Source organism: Procambarus clarkii, chromosome 55, assembly GCF_040958095.1.
Source record: "Procambarus clarkii isolate CNS0578487 chromosome 55, FALCON_Pclarkii_2.0, whole genome shotgun sequence".
Classification (NCBI taxonomy): Eukaryota; Metazoa; Arthropoda; class Malacostraca; order Decapoda; family Cambaridae; genus Procambarus; species Procambarus clarkii.
In genome coordinates this window covers 8,554,368-8,570,235 of record NC_091204.1, presented here as the reverse complement: position 1 = coordinate 8,570,235, position 15,868 = coordinate 8,554,368, and the positions used below count along the sequence as shown (strand labels likewise).

The following is a 15,868-nucleotide window of genomic DNA, read 5'->3' as shown; positions in this document are numbered from 1 at the left end:
ACTTGAACTGCGCACAGGACCGTGGAATTCGGTTGTCCCAGCTGATCTGTAATTGGCCCTACGTCAGTCACCATGAGAGACGTATATTGGGGTTCTTCACAGCTATAGGGACTACAAGTTTCGAGACCTTCATATAGTTGCCAACAGTAGAAATCCCATCCTACTCTTCTTCCTCCCTGTTGCTCCAGCACGCCTCCTTCAGAGAGCTACTTCTGACAGCCACATCAAGTCCGCATGACACAGGAAGAATCACTCAACAGAGCAACATGCTTGTAGGAGGGGCGGCCAGTTAAGGCAAACGATCCTGTCTTGCAATTACGCTCCATGCAATGATGCTGACACCAGCAAGGGACACTAGGTATCATGTCTCACTCAGCTTGTCTTATCTTCTCTTCTTTCTTCTCTCTATTTCTTCTCTCTTCTTTCTTCTTTCTTCTTTCTTCTTTCTTCTCTCTTCCTCCTCCCATGGGTCTTAGACAAGCGACCTGGGGTCCATTGGGGGTCTGTCCGTCCTGGGGTCCATCCTGGGTAGACCGATGTTGGTGGGACAGACTGGAGTCGTTGTTGCTCCTCTTCCATCATTACTGGGTCGTCTGCAGAACGACCTGGGGTCCACTGGGTAGACCAATGTTGACTGACCGAGAGGGCTGGTCATGGTGGTGGTGATAAACGCCCGTGAGTATGGTACACAGCAGCCGTCTCCCTCTTTTGTATGTGCGTCTCTCCTCTCTTCTGGCTCCCACCTGTGGGTGAACAGAAAGGCAACAATACCCGTGTTCCATCTTGTTGTGTGACCCTGTAGTTTGTATAGGGTTCACACAGTCCAATTATAAGCTCTCCTCCTGGCAACAACTACACTTAAATTTTAATAATTCAATTAACTCTGGATGATATTGACTTGGTGGAACATAAAACAGTAACAGAGTAAAGTTAGAGAAGAGAGAATAAGGTCATCACTACTTTTAACTTGTCACACAAAAAAAATCAAAACTAATAGACAAAACACTAGCCTAAACTTAACTGTACCGTTCCTAATCTTAAGTACTTAATTAACCGCCGTTACTCCCACCCTTAACCTACAGCCACCTACGTGACCCAGAGTGTTTTCCTAGCTTCTCCGCCGGTCAACAACTCAAAACTGTTGCCACCCCTGTGACCAGACTATCTAACGTCGAGCGTCCCCAACGTGAAGTCTACTGACATACTAAGCCTCCCCCTAGCATGCTGTACAAGACCAGTACACCTCGGGTTATTGCGTTCAAATGGAGTAAAACAGTCGATCGCAATAATCTGAGCAGAACCACTAAAAACTACTTAAAATCTATTTAAGAACTACACCTGCCACTCCCCACTGACCTGGAGACCAGCGGTGGCTGGGTGTCCCCGTGGGACATGCGAGGTCACCTGTCACACTCAGCTGACCTGCACTACCAACACCGCTAAGTTCCCAAATCGCCAAATCTTATTACTAACATAAATCACTACACACGCAAGTTCTGGTGAACATTCCCTGAACACCACAAAACTCACAAAATCACTAAACCACAACACTAGAGAATCACTATCTCCTAGCCTGAAAAAAACTCGCTAAATCGCGAAAGTAAAACACCTGTCAAGATCTCCCTGATAGCGCCTGAGCGGCAAAAAGACACGTGGGACTGAACAATGTTAAAAGAACACCACTACCTACAACATTGTTCAACACCGCTGCCATCATTGAACGGGGGGTGGGGGAAAATAGCTCTATCTTGTCCATTATTCCACCCCCCAGTTAACTAACGAGGCCGGGGGAAACAGCTCTCTCTAGTCCGTTATCCCGTCCCCAGTCAGCTAACTATTCTAGAGCACTCCCAGAGTTCCTAAGGCAGCCTCTCTCGTTCAACACCTTGTAACCTAGGTATTCGACTACCTAGGTGCTAAGACTACAAGGCGCCGTCACTTGATCAGCTACCCGAAACTCTAGAGAGAACTCTAGAATACAGAATCATAGCCACAAACGTATAAGAGAAAACGAAAGGAAAGAAATGAATAGTGAAGTAATTAGTGAGGGTTTGGGGTGAGAGGCAGAGAGGTCGGAGGAGCGAGGAGGGTCATTAGTTGAAAGTGAGAGTTCAGAGAGGGGTGGAGGGAGAGGTGTAGATAGGTAGAAGGAGAAGAGTAGATAGTAGAAGTAGAAAAGTAGATAGTAGAAGTAGAAGAGTAGATAGTAGAAGACGAAATGCTGCCACCATCCATTCATGATCATTACACACAAGACAAGGAATGGAACTTGCCTGTATCACAAAATACTCAAAGGATGTTATCATGAGTTCATTATTAGTATGTTCCCTCTGTACCATGTATCAACTCCAAACATGTACTCATTAAACCATGAAACCAGTAACTACAGAGGCTTTCTCACCTCAACTCAAAATCTCTAAGGAACACAGTGAAAGACCATTTAAATAATAAATTCAACAATTATATTTTTCATGATAAGTATCATAACTTAAGCAATCCAATAAAAATGTTAACAATTAATATTCAAAGTGAGTCATCCTCCAAGAATTCGAGAACCCTACAACTTGACTGCCCCTGATCATCACACAACACTTGTAAAACACGACCAAGTCACCTTAATGTTCACTCACCGAGGACTGAGTCTAAGTTGAATAGAGAGGGGGGGGGGGGGGGGGTCTGTAGTTGACGGAGACTCCCGCCCTGCCGGCCGACAGCCTCCCGTCTGCTCTGCTCTCCTGACTGCCGTTCTGTCTGTCAATGCTCTCTGCTCGATAGTTCTCCGAGTATTTATTGGGGAACCTAGTAGCTAACTCCGCCCACAAGTAGATAGCCTCCGGCACTACCAAGCCACTCCTTAAACGTCGGCATGTTTGAAGGCTACCCGGCTCCAATTATACGCTTAGCGGAAGCAAGGTGAAATTATCATGATCTGACCTCAGGTCACTTGGGGTCATTAACGGTTAGAGGTGTGAGATCTCAGGCAGACAACTGGCGCCTCTCAGATCCTTGTCTGTGACTCATGTACTCTATGTATGTATTAACCTAAACCAAACACTTTTACAGTGTTACAGCACCGCTGCTTTTCCTTATTCTCATATCAGATATAGACAAAAATACAAGTCACAGCTTCGTATCATCCTTTGCAGATGACACAAAAATCAGTATGAAAATTACCTCGGCTGAGGACATTGAAAAACTTCAAGCTGATATTAATAAAGTTTTCGACTGGGCATCAGAAAATAACATGATGTTTAACCCTTAACATGCTCGGGGTCTAATATCCTGCTATCCACACAGGCGCATGTCATTTTGAAAAAAAAAAAAAAAAAATTTTTTTTTTGCTAATCTGTTAAGTTCTGTTCACTGATCACGGGAAAAATAAAAAAAAAATTCTATTGTACTTACTTTTGTTGCAATAGAGCCGAGAAGCTCGGTGATGACGTCACAATCTGCATGTTCGCTCATGCAGTACACGCCCGGGAGATGTTGCGCGCGGTCCTCAAACAGCCAGAGTTGCCACAAATATATTTTCGCGCTATTTATTTACAATGTCTAAGCACATTTTATCTAATTTTTTTTCACTAATTGTGTTTCAAATACTGTTTGAACATATTTTGTATCAATAATTGTTGCATATTTGAGTATACACAGGCGCACACAAATGTTTTCAATTACGGCAATATAATATGTCATTACAGTCTATTATATTGTATGTTCTGCTTATATTTGTATATATTTACACACACGCACACGCTATCTGCTTATATGTTTACATATTTACACACTCGCACACGCTATACACACTTTGAAGCACACTTAGAAGATTTCTAGACTGTGGTAGTCATTGAAGCAGTCGACAGCACATAATGGGATACCACACGTTTCACACCATGTTTGCACAAGCTTCCGTTTCTTGTCTCTACGTGTCGTTGTTTTACACACATAGCAATCACGTTGGGCTATTGCACGCTTCACACCAGGTGGCAAATACTTAAGTTTGTGTGCTAGGAAGCCTTCAGTGTGAGCGAGGCGTGGAGTACCAGCATGCTGCAACAGTGGGTTTATGATGGGCCGCTGAATACCTGGGACATCTTTTGCAAACTTTCCTAATAACTGTATTGCAGCATCAAATACAAAGTCACGGAAAGTGGGCTTACGTCCAGTTCTCACAAGGTACATGTTGAAACAGTTCAGCATGCTCATGTCCACAAGATGGAAGAACACTTTTTTCGTCCACCTACATGTCTTCCGCACACACTCTGCAGTGCCAATCATCATGTCTGATTTATCAATCAACCGCATGTTGATATTATAGTCTAAAACACAGTCTGGCTTATATAGTGGTGCGTTTGTTTTATGGCTCACTTTCCCACTGTTCACCATTGTTCCATCATGAATTGTTGTCAACAAGTTCACCTCTCTTTTGTCTTTCCACCGAACTGACTTTTTACGTTATCACTTTTCCTTCTCTGACACTCACCAACTGCAATGTCGTTGTCAAACACAGGCATTTCCCTTCGTTGTGGCTTTACTGTACCAACCAATCCGGTTCTATTTTCTAGCAAGAACCGAGCTAGCAAGGGACTTGTATAGTAATTATCTGTGTATAAAATGTGTCCCTTGTTCATCCACGGAGCCATGATGGTCTTCACTACACTCCCCGAGAATCCATGTTCGTCGTTACCGGGAATGTCTACATCACTAGCCGAGTACAGAATCATGTGTAACACGTATCCTGTCTCACAATCACAAAGAACAAAAAATTTCAGGCCAAATCGGTTTCGTTTTGAGGGAATGTACTGTTTGAATGGAACACGTCCCTTGAAAAGTATGAGAGATTCATCAACCACCAGCTTCTGTGCTGGTACGTAAAAATCTCTGAATTTTCCAATAACATCGTTCATGTAGTGCCTCACTCGCCAGAGTCTATCATCAGGTGTTCGGTCCTGAACACTTCCAAAATGTAGACACCTGAGGAGTATCTGAAACCTGTCTCGTGACATATATTTCCCGAATAAAGGTGTTGGTATTGTCTTGTCCTTGCTCCAATAGTCATTTATTGCATGTTTGTGACAGTGCTTCATCAACAAACAGAGTGCCAAAAACACATACATTTCCGCCACTGTGGTATTTTTCCAACGCTGCAGTCGTGAAAATTCTGTGATTTCCCTCTCAATCAGGTAAGCAGCATGCAGGTTCGTTTGGTGTACAATGTATTCCATGAGTGGTTCATCATAGAATGCTGTAAAATATTCCATCTCAGCCATGTCCTCACCTTGATTAGGGAAAAGGTTTGTAATCCCTACATCTTTATCGTCAAAGTGAGGAATATTAGGAATAAAATCGTCACCATCACTCCACTCAAGTACACCAGGCGTCCTGCGAGATGCAGAGGAAAGACGGCGAGGAAGCGATGCATACCGGCGACCAGGAGCTGAATACCGTCTGCGAGAAGCACGGCGGCTACGTGCACGTGAGGTGGGTGCACGTGAGGTGGGTGCACGTGAACACGAGGGTCTTGGTCCCTCATGTGGTGCCATGCGGTGGCGCTTGGCCGGGCGAGATGCTGCTGACGCGACAATTTCTCGCCCAGTTACACCACTGGTACCAGCCACAGGCTCAATAAAACTTTGATCTGAGTCACTAAACCCAGAAAAGGAGTCACCTCCCTCTGACTCGTCACCCTCAAACAGAAAATATCCACAGGAACTGTGAGGTCGTGGTAGAATTGGGGTAGAAAATGGGCGAGGAGGCATGGGAGAGCGTATAGGCCTCGCCATGGCATGGCGGTCATTCTCACTTTCACTGCTGCTGCTACTGTCACCCGACAACTGTGTATAATCCTCATCGTTGTCTGAATCGTCAAACACACTTTCTTCACCTTCAGAGAATAATTCGTGGGCTATTTGCTCTGGGGTGAGGGACTGAGTGGTGCGTGCCCGTGAGGCGTTTGACCGTGCGCTCGCCATGGTGACTCTCGCTAAACTGAGGCCTCCCATGCCATCGAATCGTGAGCTGGATTTTTTTTCAAAATGGCCGCTGTTTACTAGAGCCCCTGGGCAGCATATGGGACCCCCAGCTACACCGCGGGCCATTCAAATCGTGCGCGGTACCCATACACTTCATATGAAGTGAAGCGCAGTTGACTGGTAAAACGATTTACACTTCATATGAAGTGATGCGCACTTTAAGGGTTAACAGTGATAAATTCCAGGTACTCAGGTACGGTAAAAATGAGGACCTTAAACATAATACAGAGTACAAAACACAATCAAATGTACCCATAGTAGGAAAACAGCATGTAAAGGATTTGGGAATAATAATGTCTGACGACCTAACGTTTAAGGAGCATAACCAAGCAAATATTGCGACAGCCAGAAAAATGATAGGATGGATTACGAGAACTTTCAAATCCAGGGATCCCATCACAATGGTTGTACTCTTCAAGTCACTTGTGTTGTCCCGTCTTGAGTACTGTTCAGTACTCACTTCCCCCTTCAGAGCAGGAGAGATTGCTGAAATGGAGGGAATACAGAGAACATATACGGCACGCATAGACGCAATAAAGCACCTAAATTATTGGGATCGTCTCAAAGCCCTCCAAATGTACTCACTAGAAAGAAGACGAGAGAGATATCAAATAATATACACCTGGAAGATACTGGAGGGCCAAGTACCAAATCTACACAGTAAAATAACAACGTACTGGAGTAAACGATATGGAAGAAAATGTAGAATAGAACCAGTGAAGAGCAGAGGTGCCATAGGCACAATCAGAGAACACTGTATAAACATCAGAGGTCCGCGGTTGTTCAACGTCCTCCCAGCAAGCATAAGAAATATTGCCGGAACAACCGTGGACATTTTCAAGAGGAAACTAGATTTATTCCTCCAAGGAGTGCCGGACCAACCGGGCTGTGGTGGGTATGTGGGCCTGCGGGCCGCTCCAAGCAACAGCCTGGTGGACCAAACTCTCACAAGTCAAGCCTGGCCTCGGGCCGGGCTTGGGGAGTAGAAGAACTCCCAGAACCCCATCAACCAGGTATCAACCAGGTATTCCACTTCAATTGATATTCCAAAAACTTTGTGCACAAGAAGAGCCAGTCGGCCGAGCGGACTGCACGCTGGACTGTGATCCTGTGGTCCCGGGTTCGATCCCGGGCACCGGCGAGATACAATGGGCAGAGTTTCTTTCACCCTATGCCCCTGTTACCTAGCAGTAAAATAGGTACCTGGGTGTTAGTCAGCTGTCACGGGCTGCTTCCTGGGGGTGGAGGTCTGGTCTAGGACCGGGCCGCGGGGACACTAAAAAGCCCCGAAATCATCTCAAGATAACCTCAAGAAGAATCTTCGCAGATATGTGGAAAAAGCCAAGCATAGTTCCAATCTACAAAAATGGTAGCTGGGAAGAACATCTAAATTATGGACCCGTATCACCAACAAGTGTGCTAGTCAAAACACTAGAAAAAAAGTTAAAACCAAATGGGTTGAACAACTGGAGTTATGACATAATAACGAACAGACAGTATGGTTTTCAAACAGGAAGATCATGTGTAACAATTCAACTTTTTAGGATAGAGCCACACAGATTCTACAGGAAAAAGGTAGTCAAGTTGACTGTCTCGGAACCTAAAACTAAATTATTTTGAGTCTCACACAAGCGGTAGTCTTGGAAACTGGAACATGCTGGAGGGATGACGGGGGGAAGACTTCTGACATGGATGAAAAATTTTCTGATGGACACATGAAAGTGCTAATCAAAGGTAATGTATGTGACTGGAGGCGTATTATTAGCGTAATACCACAGGATTCAGTTCTTGCACCGATAATGTTCATCGTCTACTTAAACAATCTACCAGAAGGAATACAGATTTTTTTCTGTATGAAATATGAACATGTTTGAGGATTATACTAAGATACTGGGGAAGATAGGAGATGCAGATGATTGTCATGTCCTTGTTGATACCTGGTTGATGGGGTTTTGGGAGTTCTTCTACTCCCCAAGCCCAGCCCGAGGCCAGGCCAGGCTTGTCCTTCAAATTCAAATTTATCTAGATTAAATAAGTGCTTTAAGCACACTGTGGCAAGTGGAATTCAATGTGAATAAACGCCATGTTATGGAATTGGAAAAAACAGAGAACCACAACTTGCAAATTATGTGGAAAGGAATTAAAGAAGTCTAACAAAGAATAAGAACTAAGAATGGCTTTGGGTAGTAGACTGTCATCCGAGGAATACAAAGAGCAGTGTGCGAGGAACATATCTCTCAAACTTCAGAATCTCTTAATTACAGTATATGGATGGTGAAATGCTAAAGAAAGAAACTGTTCATGACTTTTGTAAGACTAAAATTGGAATATGCAGCAGGTGTATGGTGCCCAAATCTCCAGAAGCCCATCAATAAACTGGAAAAGGTGCAAAGGCATACTACAAAATGGCTTCCAGAACTGAAAAACAAGAATTACAAATAGAGGAGTTAAATATGCCAAAAATTAGAAGATAGAAGAAAAAGAGGTGATATGATCGCCACTTACAAAATAATAAGAATCGACCAAATTGACAAAGAGGCATTCCTGAAACCAGCAACTTCACGAACAAGAGGACACAGATTCAAACTATAGGGGCCTCGTAGCCTGGTGGATAGCGCGCAGGACTCGTAATTCTGTGGCACGGGTTCGATTCCCGCACGAGGCAGAAACAAATGGGCAAAGTTTCTTTAACCCTGAATGCCCCTGTTACCTAGCAGTAAATAGGTACCTGGGTGTTAGTCAGCTGTCACGGGCTGCTTCCTGGGGGTGGAGGCCTGGTCGAGGACCGGGCCGCGGGGACACTAAAGCCCCGAAATCATCTCAAGATAACCTCAAGAAAGGTGCCAAAAAAATATTAGAAAGTTTCTTTTGCAAACAGACTGGTGAACGGTTGGACCAAGTTAAGCGAGAAAGTTGGGAAGCCAAAAACGTCAGCAGTTTCAAAGCGTTATATGACAGATTGCTATATCTTGAGATCTTGAGGTTATCTCGAGATGATTTTGGGGCTTAGCGTCCCCGCGGCCCGGTCCTCGACCAGGCCTCCTTTTTTGTTACACACCCCCAGGAAGCAGCTTATAGCAGCTGTCTAACCCCCAGGTACCTATTTACTGCTAGGAGAACAAGAGCATCATGGTGAAAGAAACTCTGCCCATTTGTTTCCGCCTCCACCGGAGATCAAACCCAGAACCTTAGGACTACAAATCCCGAGCGCTGTCCACTCAGCCGTCAGGCCACTACAGCCGTGCTCTACTGGGAAAATGGGACACCACAAGTGTAACTCTCATCCTTTAACTACACTTGGGTAATTACACACACACTCGTACATCCCCCTGATCAACTGGGCTATAATTTATAAGAGCTTATAAATAATCTGGGGGACTGACGGCTTTCTCTGACCCCGACATGCTCGTAAACCGCAAACAATGTTTATTTTTAATTATCTTCCACATACATAAAATACTCCCTAACATCATCCACATACATACAACACTAATATAGTTAAAGAATCCGACGTTTATTTTAAGTTTTATGCTAAGCATCAAGCGATAGTTTAGTATTTTACATTAGTATCCAAAAAAATAGTATTGGTGATTGACCCAAACTGTAAAAACTCACCATACAGTTCCGATATGCCACGGTGTATCTTGAGGACCTCGGCTACCTTAGAAGGCAAGCCAAAAAATGGCCCAAGCTCGAAGTCTTCTCCCAAGATGCGTGTTCTGGCAGCTTCCTCAAGGGCTGCAGCCACGGCTTCGGCTCGACGCTCGTGTTCCGACTTCAAGGGAGCTGCAGCAGGCCCTGTATTAGAAGGAAAATGTTGATCAAAAAGCACCAGGTATGAAAATGAAAGTTATGGTTAGAAAACAGTAAGAGAGGATTAGGTGCAGGCTGAGGTCTACACGAGAGGAGGTGCTAACTTTTACGCATGATTGAGAGACAAAGAACGATAATTCTTTGTCAAATGAATTATCATTTGTTGATAATTTGTATGAATGAATGAATTTGTAGGTACGTTGCATGAATGTCATACAACGAGCAGTATGAATGACGACAAATGAAAAGTTGGAGCAGTAGAAATGAACAATCTGAGAAGGATTTGTGGTATAAGGTGAGTGGATACAGTAAGGAATGGAAATAATATGGAGAGAAACTGCCTGATTAAGTACTGTTTCTATTTTTTTCAGGAACATTCCTGCATGGGCCCGAAGCATCTGGCTGGCCCGCCTATGTGATGCTAACAAAGGCAGTCGATGATAGCTTATGGCCAGGTTGGCTAGAGAAGTAAATGTGGAATGGTAGAGCACGAAGAGCACGATACAATTTGTTAATACAGTACGAACACGTTATTAAAACACATCAAATTTATTTAACAAAAATAGTGTACATATCTTGAGGTTATCTTGAGATGATTTCGGGGCTTTAGTGTCCCCGCGGCCCGGTCCTCGACCAGGCCTCCACCCCCAGGAAGCAGCCCGTGACAGCTGACTTAACTCCCAGGTACCTATTTACTGCTAGGTAACAGGGGCATTCAGGGTGAAAGAAACTTTGCCCATTTGTTTCTGCCTCGTGCGGGAATCGAACCCGCGCCACAGAATTACGAGTCCTGCGCGCTATCCACCAGGCTACGAGGGTGAAATAAGGAAATCATATGGAGACAATAATCAGTATCTTGGTATGCAAGACTGGAACACGACATGAAATCGTTAGGAAAGAAGTAGACGCTTGAAAGAGTAAAAAGTTTGTACAGTGCCGGAATTTCCCAACAAAACTTTTCCTGTAGCCACCCTGGCCGAGCCGGTCGGCCGAGCGGACAGCACACTGGACTTGTGATCCAGTGCTCCCGGGTTCGATCCCGGGTGCCGGAGAGAAACACTGGGCAGAGTTTCTTTCACCCTATGCCCCTGTTACCAAGCAGTAAAATAGGTACCTGGGTGTTAGTCAGCTGTCACGGGCTGCTTCCTGGGGGTGGAGGCCTGGTCGAGGACAGGGCCGTGGGGACACTAAAGCCCCGAAATCATCTCTGGAATCGAACCCAGGACCACAGGATCACAAGTCCAGCGTGCTGTCCGCTCGGCCGACCGGCTCCCTCCCGGGAGCCTCCCGGGAGCCGGAACTGAATATTTGCTTTGTCTGGACAAAATCGCATCCAGATAATTTTACTGCCTGTCCACACATACAAAGATCCAGGCTCATTAATCCAGTTGCCAAACCCCCCAGCTGTTAATGAATGAAAAACAGTTTACACACGACTCACAATTGATGATGTCTGAACACTTTCTCTGTTCGAACCACAATTCTATAAATGCTTCACCCACGTACTTCAAATACAAATAATCGCCAACAGAATCTAAACACCTAACCTAACCTACCTATACATAGAATTTTTTATATATAATATTAATTTATATATGAGAACAAACCAATTTTTAAATTGGTTATAAAAATTATAAAAAAAATACGAGACCAAACAAAACCCGCCTGAACCAACAAGCTGGAAGGGTGGGCATCGGCGAGCCACAGGGGCATCGGCGAGCCACAGGGGCATCGGCGAGTTACATCTGATAACCTTCACTTTGTTGACCAATCCACTCACTAGAAAATGAAGGGACGACGACGTTTCAGCCTGTCCTGGACCATTCTCAAGTCGAATCGTCTTGAGAATGGTCCAGAACGGATTGAAATATCGTCGTCTCGTCTTCTGGCACATGGTTTAGTTCTCTGGTTTATCGATTGCGAGCCGAAGGAGTAGACAGTTGTGCTGCAGGACCCTAATGTACATTATACACACAAATCACAATTGCGTGATGCATCAAATGAACAAATCCACAAGGGTCGTGACGAGGATTCGAACCTGCATCCGAGAGCATCCCAGACGCTGCCTTAGCTCAGCCGATTACGGCAGCGTCTGGGATGCTCTCGGACACAGGTTCGAATCCTCGTCACGGCCCTTGTGGATTTGTTCCCTAATGTACATATTAGAACAATCTCAGAAAATATCTCCCTTCCTATAAACTGATAATAACAGCTACTCACCTGATGGTTGCAATGTAGCCAATTTTTTCAATTTGTCTTGGAATCGACCAATCAGTGGCTGGGACTCGAGCGTGCTGGAGAAGCTCAGCTCCGACTCTTGAGACTTGTACTGGGAACCCTCGTGATGCGCAGCACGTACTGGCGAATCTTTAGACCCAGCAACAACACTACACTTCGTCTCGCTTTTGGAAACCTCGTTAGAACACTTCTCGATGTATCCTTCCTCAATGAGGCATAATTCGGCATCGAAGGAATCCGAAAGTCTGCCGTTAGACGAACCAAGAACATCATCGTCAAAAATATCTGGAGAAGCTCTGCCAGAGAATATTGGCGGGTTCGTGGCCAGCTCTTTTGGTTCGGTACTACTAGCCGAGCTACTATTGGATGCCAGAGTGTTTATTGCAGTGCTACTGTTGTTACTACTAGAAGTACTCTCTGGGCAAACACTGTCTTCACTAGAAAAAGTTTTAATCAGACTTTTTGATACACCATAATTATAGCCTCTCCTGCCTCCATGTTTGTTGTCTACGTTCATTTGATTTTCCTCTTTATTAACAACTTTTTTCCGCACGTCGATCGTCTTCACCGTTTTGCGTAGATTAAAACCAAGAGGACCCGTAATTTTGCCCGATAATGGCGTCATCTTGGTTCTTGATATTTTCCTCTTTGGAGTGGATTCCACTGATGCACAAATAGTGTCAATTTTTTCAAAATCGACATTTTCCAATAAAGAGTCGTCAAGGTTCATAAACGAAGTAGATGGACTCTCTGGTGGTGCAACACGAGTGACTTCTTTGCAAGACAGCGTAACGACACCTTCAGGTGGTTGGCATTTATCTACCTGGAGCTTCTTCCATGGTGGGGAAGCGGCAATTACAGATCTTGACAAAGATTTACAACTTCTCTGACTCTTCAGGACGGGTGAAGTTTGCCTAACTTTTCCATTACTATTTCCAAATTCATAATTTTTCCATTCTACATGCAACTGTACAGAATTAGAATGCTTGCAAGATTTGCAGTCGCTGGGCAATTCTATCACCTTATTCCGACGGGAACGACTCCTGAGTACCGGCGACGTACGAGGATCGTCGCCACTGGACTCTTCAACGTTTCGAACTTTGGAGTCATGATTTATTTGTCTCGTTTCTATTGTCTGTGATGTTATTGTGACGGTAGCAGCTCGAGCTCCCGTATTATTAGCAAGGTGGATTTTATCACCAAAGTAATGGCTTCGGGGGCAATCGTTAACATTACGTTTCTTGTTATCTACCCTGTAGAAATTCTGCATAATGTTCGTCAGCATAAGATTTAAACTGATGTATCATCTCGTACCGATTCCTGTAATGAAAATTAACGAAACATTGAGTCAGCTGAAATGCAATCTAAAACATTAGTGAAAGTTGATGCAATGGTTGACAAGCACTGTACAGTATAATCCTCAAACTACAAATAAACAAAAATCAGGGAAATGGTGAGATTTATAATTTTTCGGATACTGAATGGCAAGTTAAACCGAGGCCAAGACTTTAAACTATTTTTTTACGTACAATAATCAAATGTTTCAAACAAATCAGAAAACTGTTCCAGAGTTAGTGTAACTTAGGGTAGTAATATATAAATAATAGTGTGGAAGGGAACCACATTCAAAGTGCCCGCCAAAGGAGACATTTCATAGTGTAGGCAGAACTGTGCCCTGATTGGTGGATGGACGGCGACCGTGCACAGCTTCCCCGCGCAGGTCGAGAGAGAGAGAGCACAGATATGAACTGCACGTGACCCAATGCGGACGACGCCCACCTGCAGTGCTACTAGGATTCCTAATGAGGCTTTGACTCCCTCTATCCTATACCCTTCCTGAGAAACCTAGACTTGCTTCACCTGCCCTCCCAGACCTACCTTCCCCGACGACTACAGCTCAAGGTGAAATATTACTGTACTGTTGTTGTACCACGTGGGGCCACCTCCACAGTAATTACCGCCCTAGTCCTCTTGTGCAGTTGGCTTGGGTCTTGACTCGCAATCGGGAATCCCTGAGGGTAGGATAGAAACTGCTTGAGACATGTTTTTTTCCACCTAATACACCTGTTCACCTAGCAGTAAATGGGTCTTATGTAGTAAACTATGGTCGAACTGCACCCATGGGGCAAGGTCGACTTATAAATAAATAAATAAATAAATAAATAAATATAAATAAATATGTTTATTCAGGTAAGGTACATACATACATACAAGTGATGTTACATTAATGGACTTAGGATGACTTGGGTCTTAATGGACTTACATTAATTAACTTAGGAGGAGGACCTCCAAAAACGCTTATATATATGTCTACAGGCTTCCTGCCCCTAACAAAAACTATTATGTCCCCCTGAGGCCCACATCCCGCGGCCATACCCATACCCTGGGGCCCATACCCCCTGGTACGGTAAACTGGTAAACAAGGTGCAAAATACGTCACCTCGATACACGCTTATATCTATGTCCCCAGGCTTCCTGTCCCTAACAAGAACTAACTATTATGTCCCCTGGGGTCCATACCCATACCCCGATACCCCAAGGCCGGGTAAACAGGGAAAGAAGGTGCAAAATACGCCACCTCGAGGATACACCGGATGACGCCAAACGAACACAAACACAACTGACTTCAAACTCCCATCTCGGCTCACGAACACGCGGCTCGAGTCGGATTCAAGATGGCGGCGTTCGTGTGGGCCCCGGTCGTTCCTATATATTTATTTATTTATTTATTTATTTATTTATTTATTTATTTATTTATTTATTTATATACAAGAAGGTACATTGGGTTTGTGAGAATACATAGCATAGTATTTACAATCTTGTAAAGCCACTAGTACGCGCAGCGTTTCGGGCAGAAACGCTACGCGTTTCTTTTAATACTTTTAGTTAGTTAGTTTAGTTCATTTATTATGCACCCCATACCCATCTTGTGGGCGGTAGTGGAAAGGGTTACAGAGGCACATAATGGGCTCAGGGACTGAACCCCACAATTCATTTAGCTAAGCAAGTTACAATCTTGATGAGCTAGTTACAAAATTCAATATAAGTCATCACATCATCAATGGGTTCGAGATCGACCTCAAGTACAGGTTCTAAATTAAGCAACTGACATATGTGGAGAGCTAGTGTCACAATTGATATGTTTGTCCTGCACACCGCCCCCCATCCAGTGGGCAGCGGTGGATAGGTTACAATCACTTAGTTACTACCTACAGTTAGCAAACTGGGGATATTTGGCTAAAATTTCTGGTAGCAGATCATTTTGAATGAAATATTGACACATCGCTGGAACATTGGTTATAGAATTGTCTCTAAATTCACGTATTTTTTCGCACTCCATCACATAGTGACGGAGGGTGTGCGAATAATTTTGTTGACACAGTTTACATTTGGTCAGGTCTACATCGGCAGATAATGAGAATTCCCAGAGATACTTGTAACCGAGTCTAAGCCGAGCAGTAGTAACATCTAGAAGTCTGCTGATTTTATTGGATGATCCATAGATGTGTGGCTCCTCTTGCATGATAGTATGATGATAGATGGAATTACTGGTGTCAATTTCACTTTGCCTCAGATCTACAAGATCTTGTTGAAGTTCTCGGTGTACTGCTGCTCTCAGATTGCTCATTGACAATCCAAGGTTACACTCAACGGCTCCTTTAAAGGCAGATTCTTTGGCTAACTTATCAGCTCTATCATGCATTCGGAGGCCAACATGAGATGGAGACCACATGAAATGGACTCTGTTACCATCCTTAATAATTTTGTTGTATTTGTGTCTAGCTTCG

General features: G+C 44.2%; 1 protein-coding gene across 3 annotated transcripts in view; it reads right to left on the bottom strand.

Moving 5' to 3' along the window:
* The window catches only part of mus301 (mutagen-sensitive 301), a 77,760-nt gene extending 63,031 nt beyond the window's left edge, over positions 1-14,729 (bottom strand). Inside the window, exons 1-4 of one of the 3 annotated variants that reach the window (XM_069305446.1) lie at positions 14,659-14,706; positions 13,959-14,092; positions 12,063-13,400; positions 9,645-9,827 (exon numbers count right to left, since the gene is read on the bottom strand). In XM_069305446.1, coding sequence (XP_069161547.1) covers positions 9,645-9,827; positions 12,063-13,365 — 1,486 coding nt within the window. In that variant the 5' untranslated portion in view covers positions 13,366-13,400; positions 13,959-14,092; positions 14,659-14,706. Of the gene's footprint in view, positions 1-9,644; positions 9,828-12,062; positions 13,401-13,958; positions 14,093-14,658 lie in introns of those variants that run through there. The other 2 variants (XM_069305447.1, XM_069305448.1) reach the window with 2 other exon arrangements.
* Between the last annotated feature and the right edge of the window lie 1,139 nt (positions 14,730-15,868).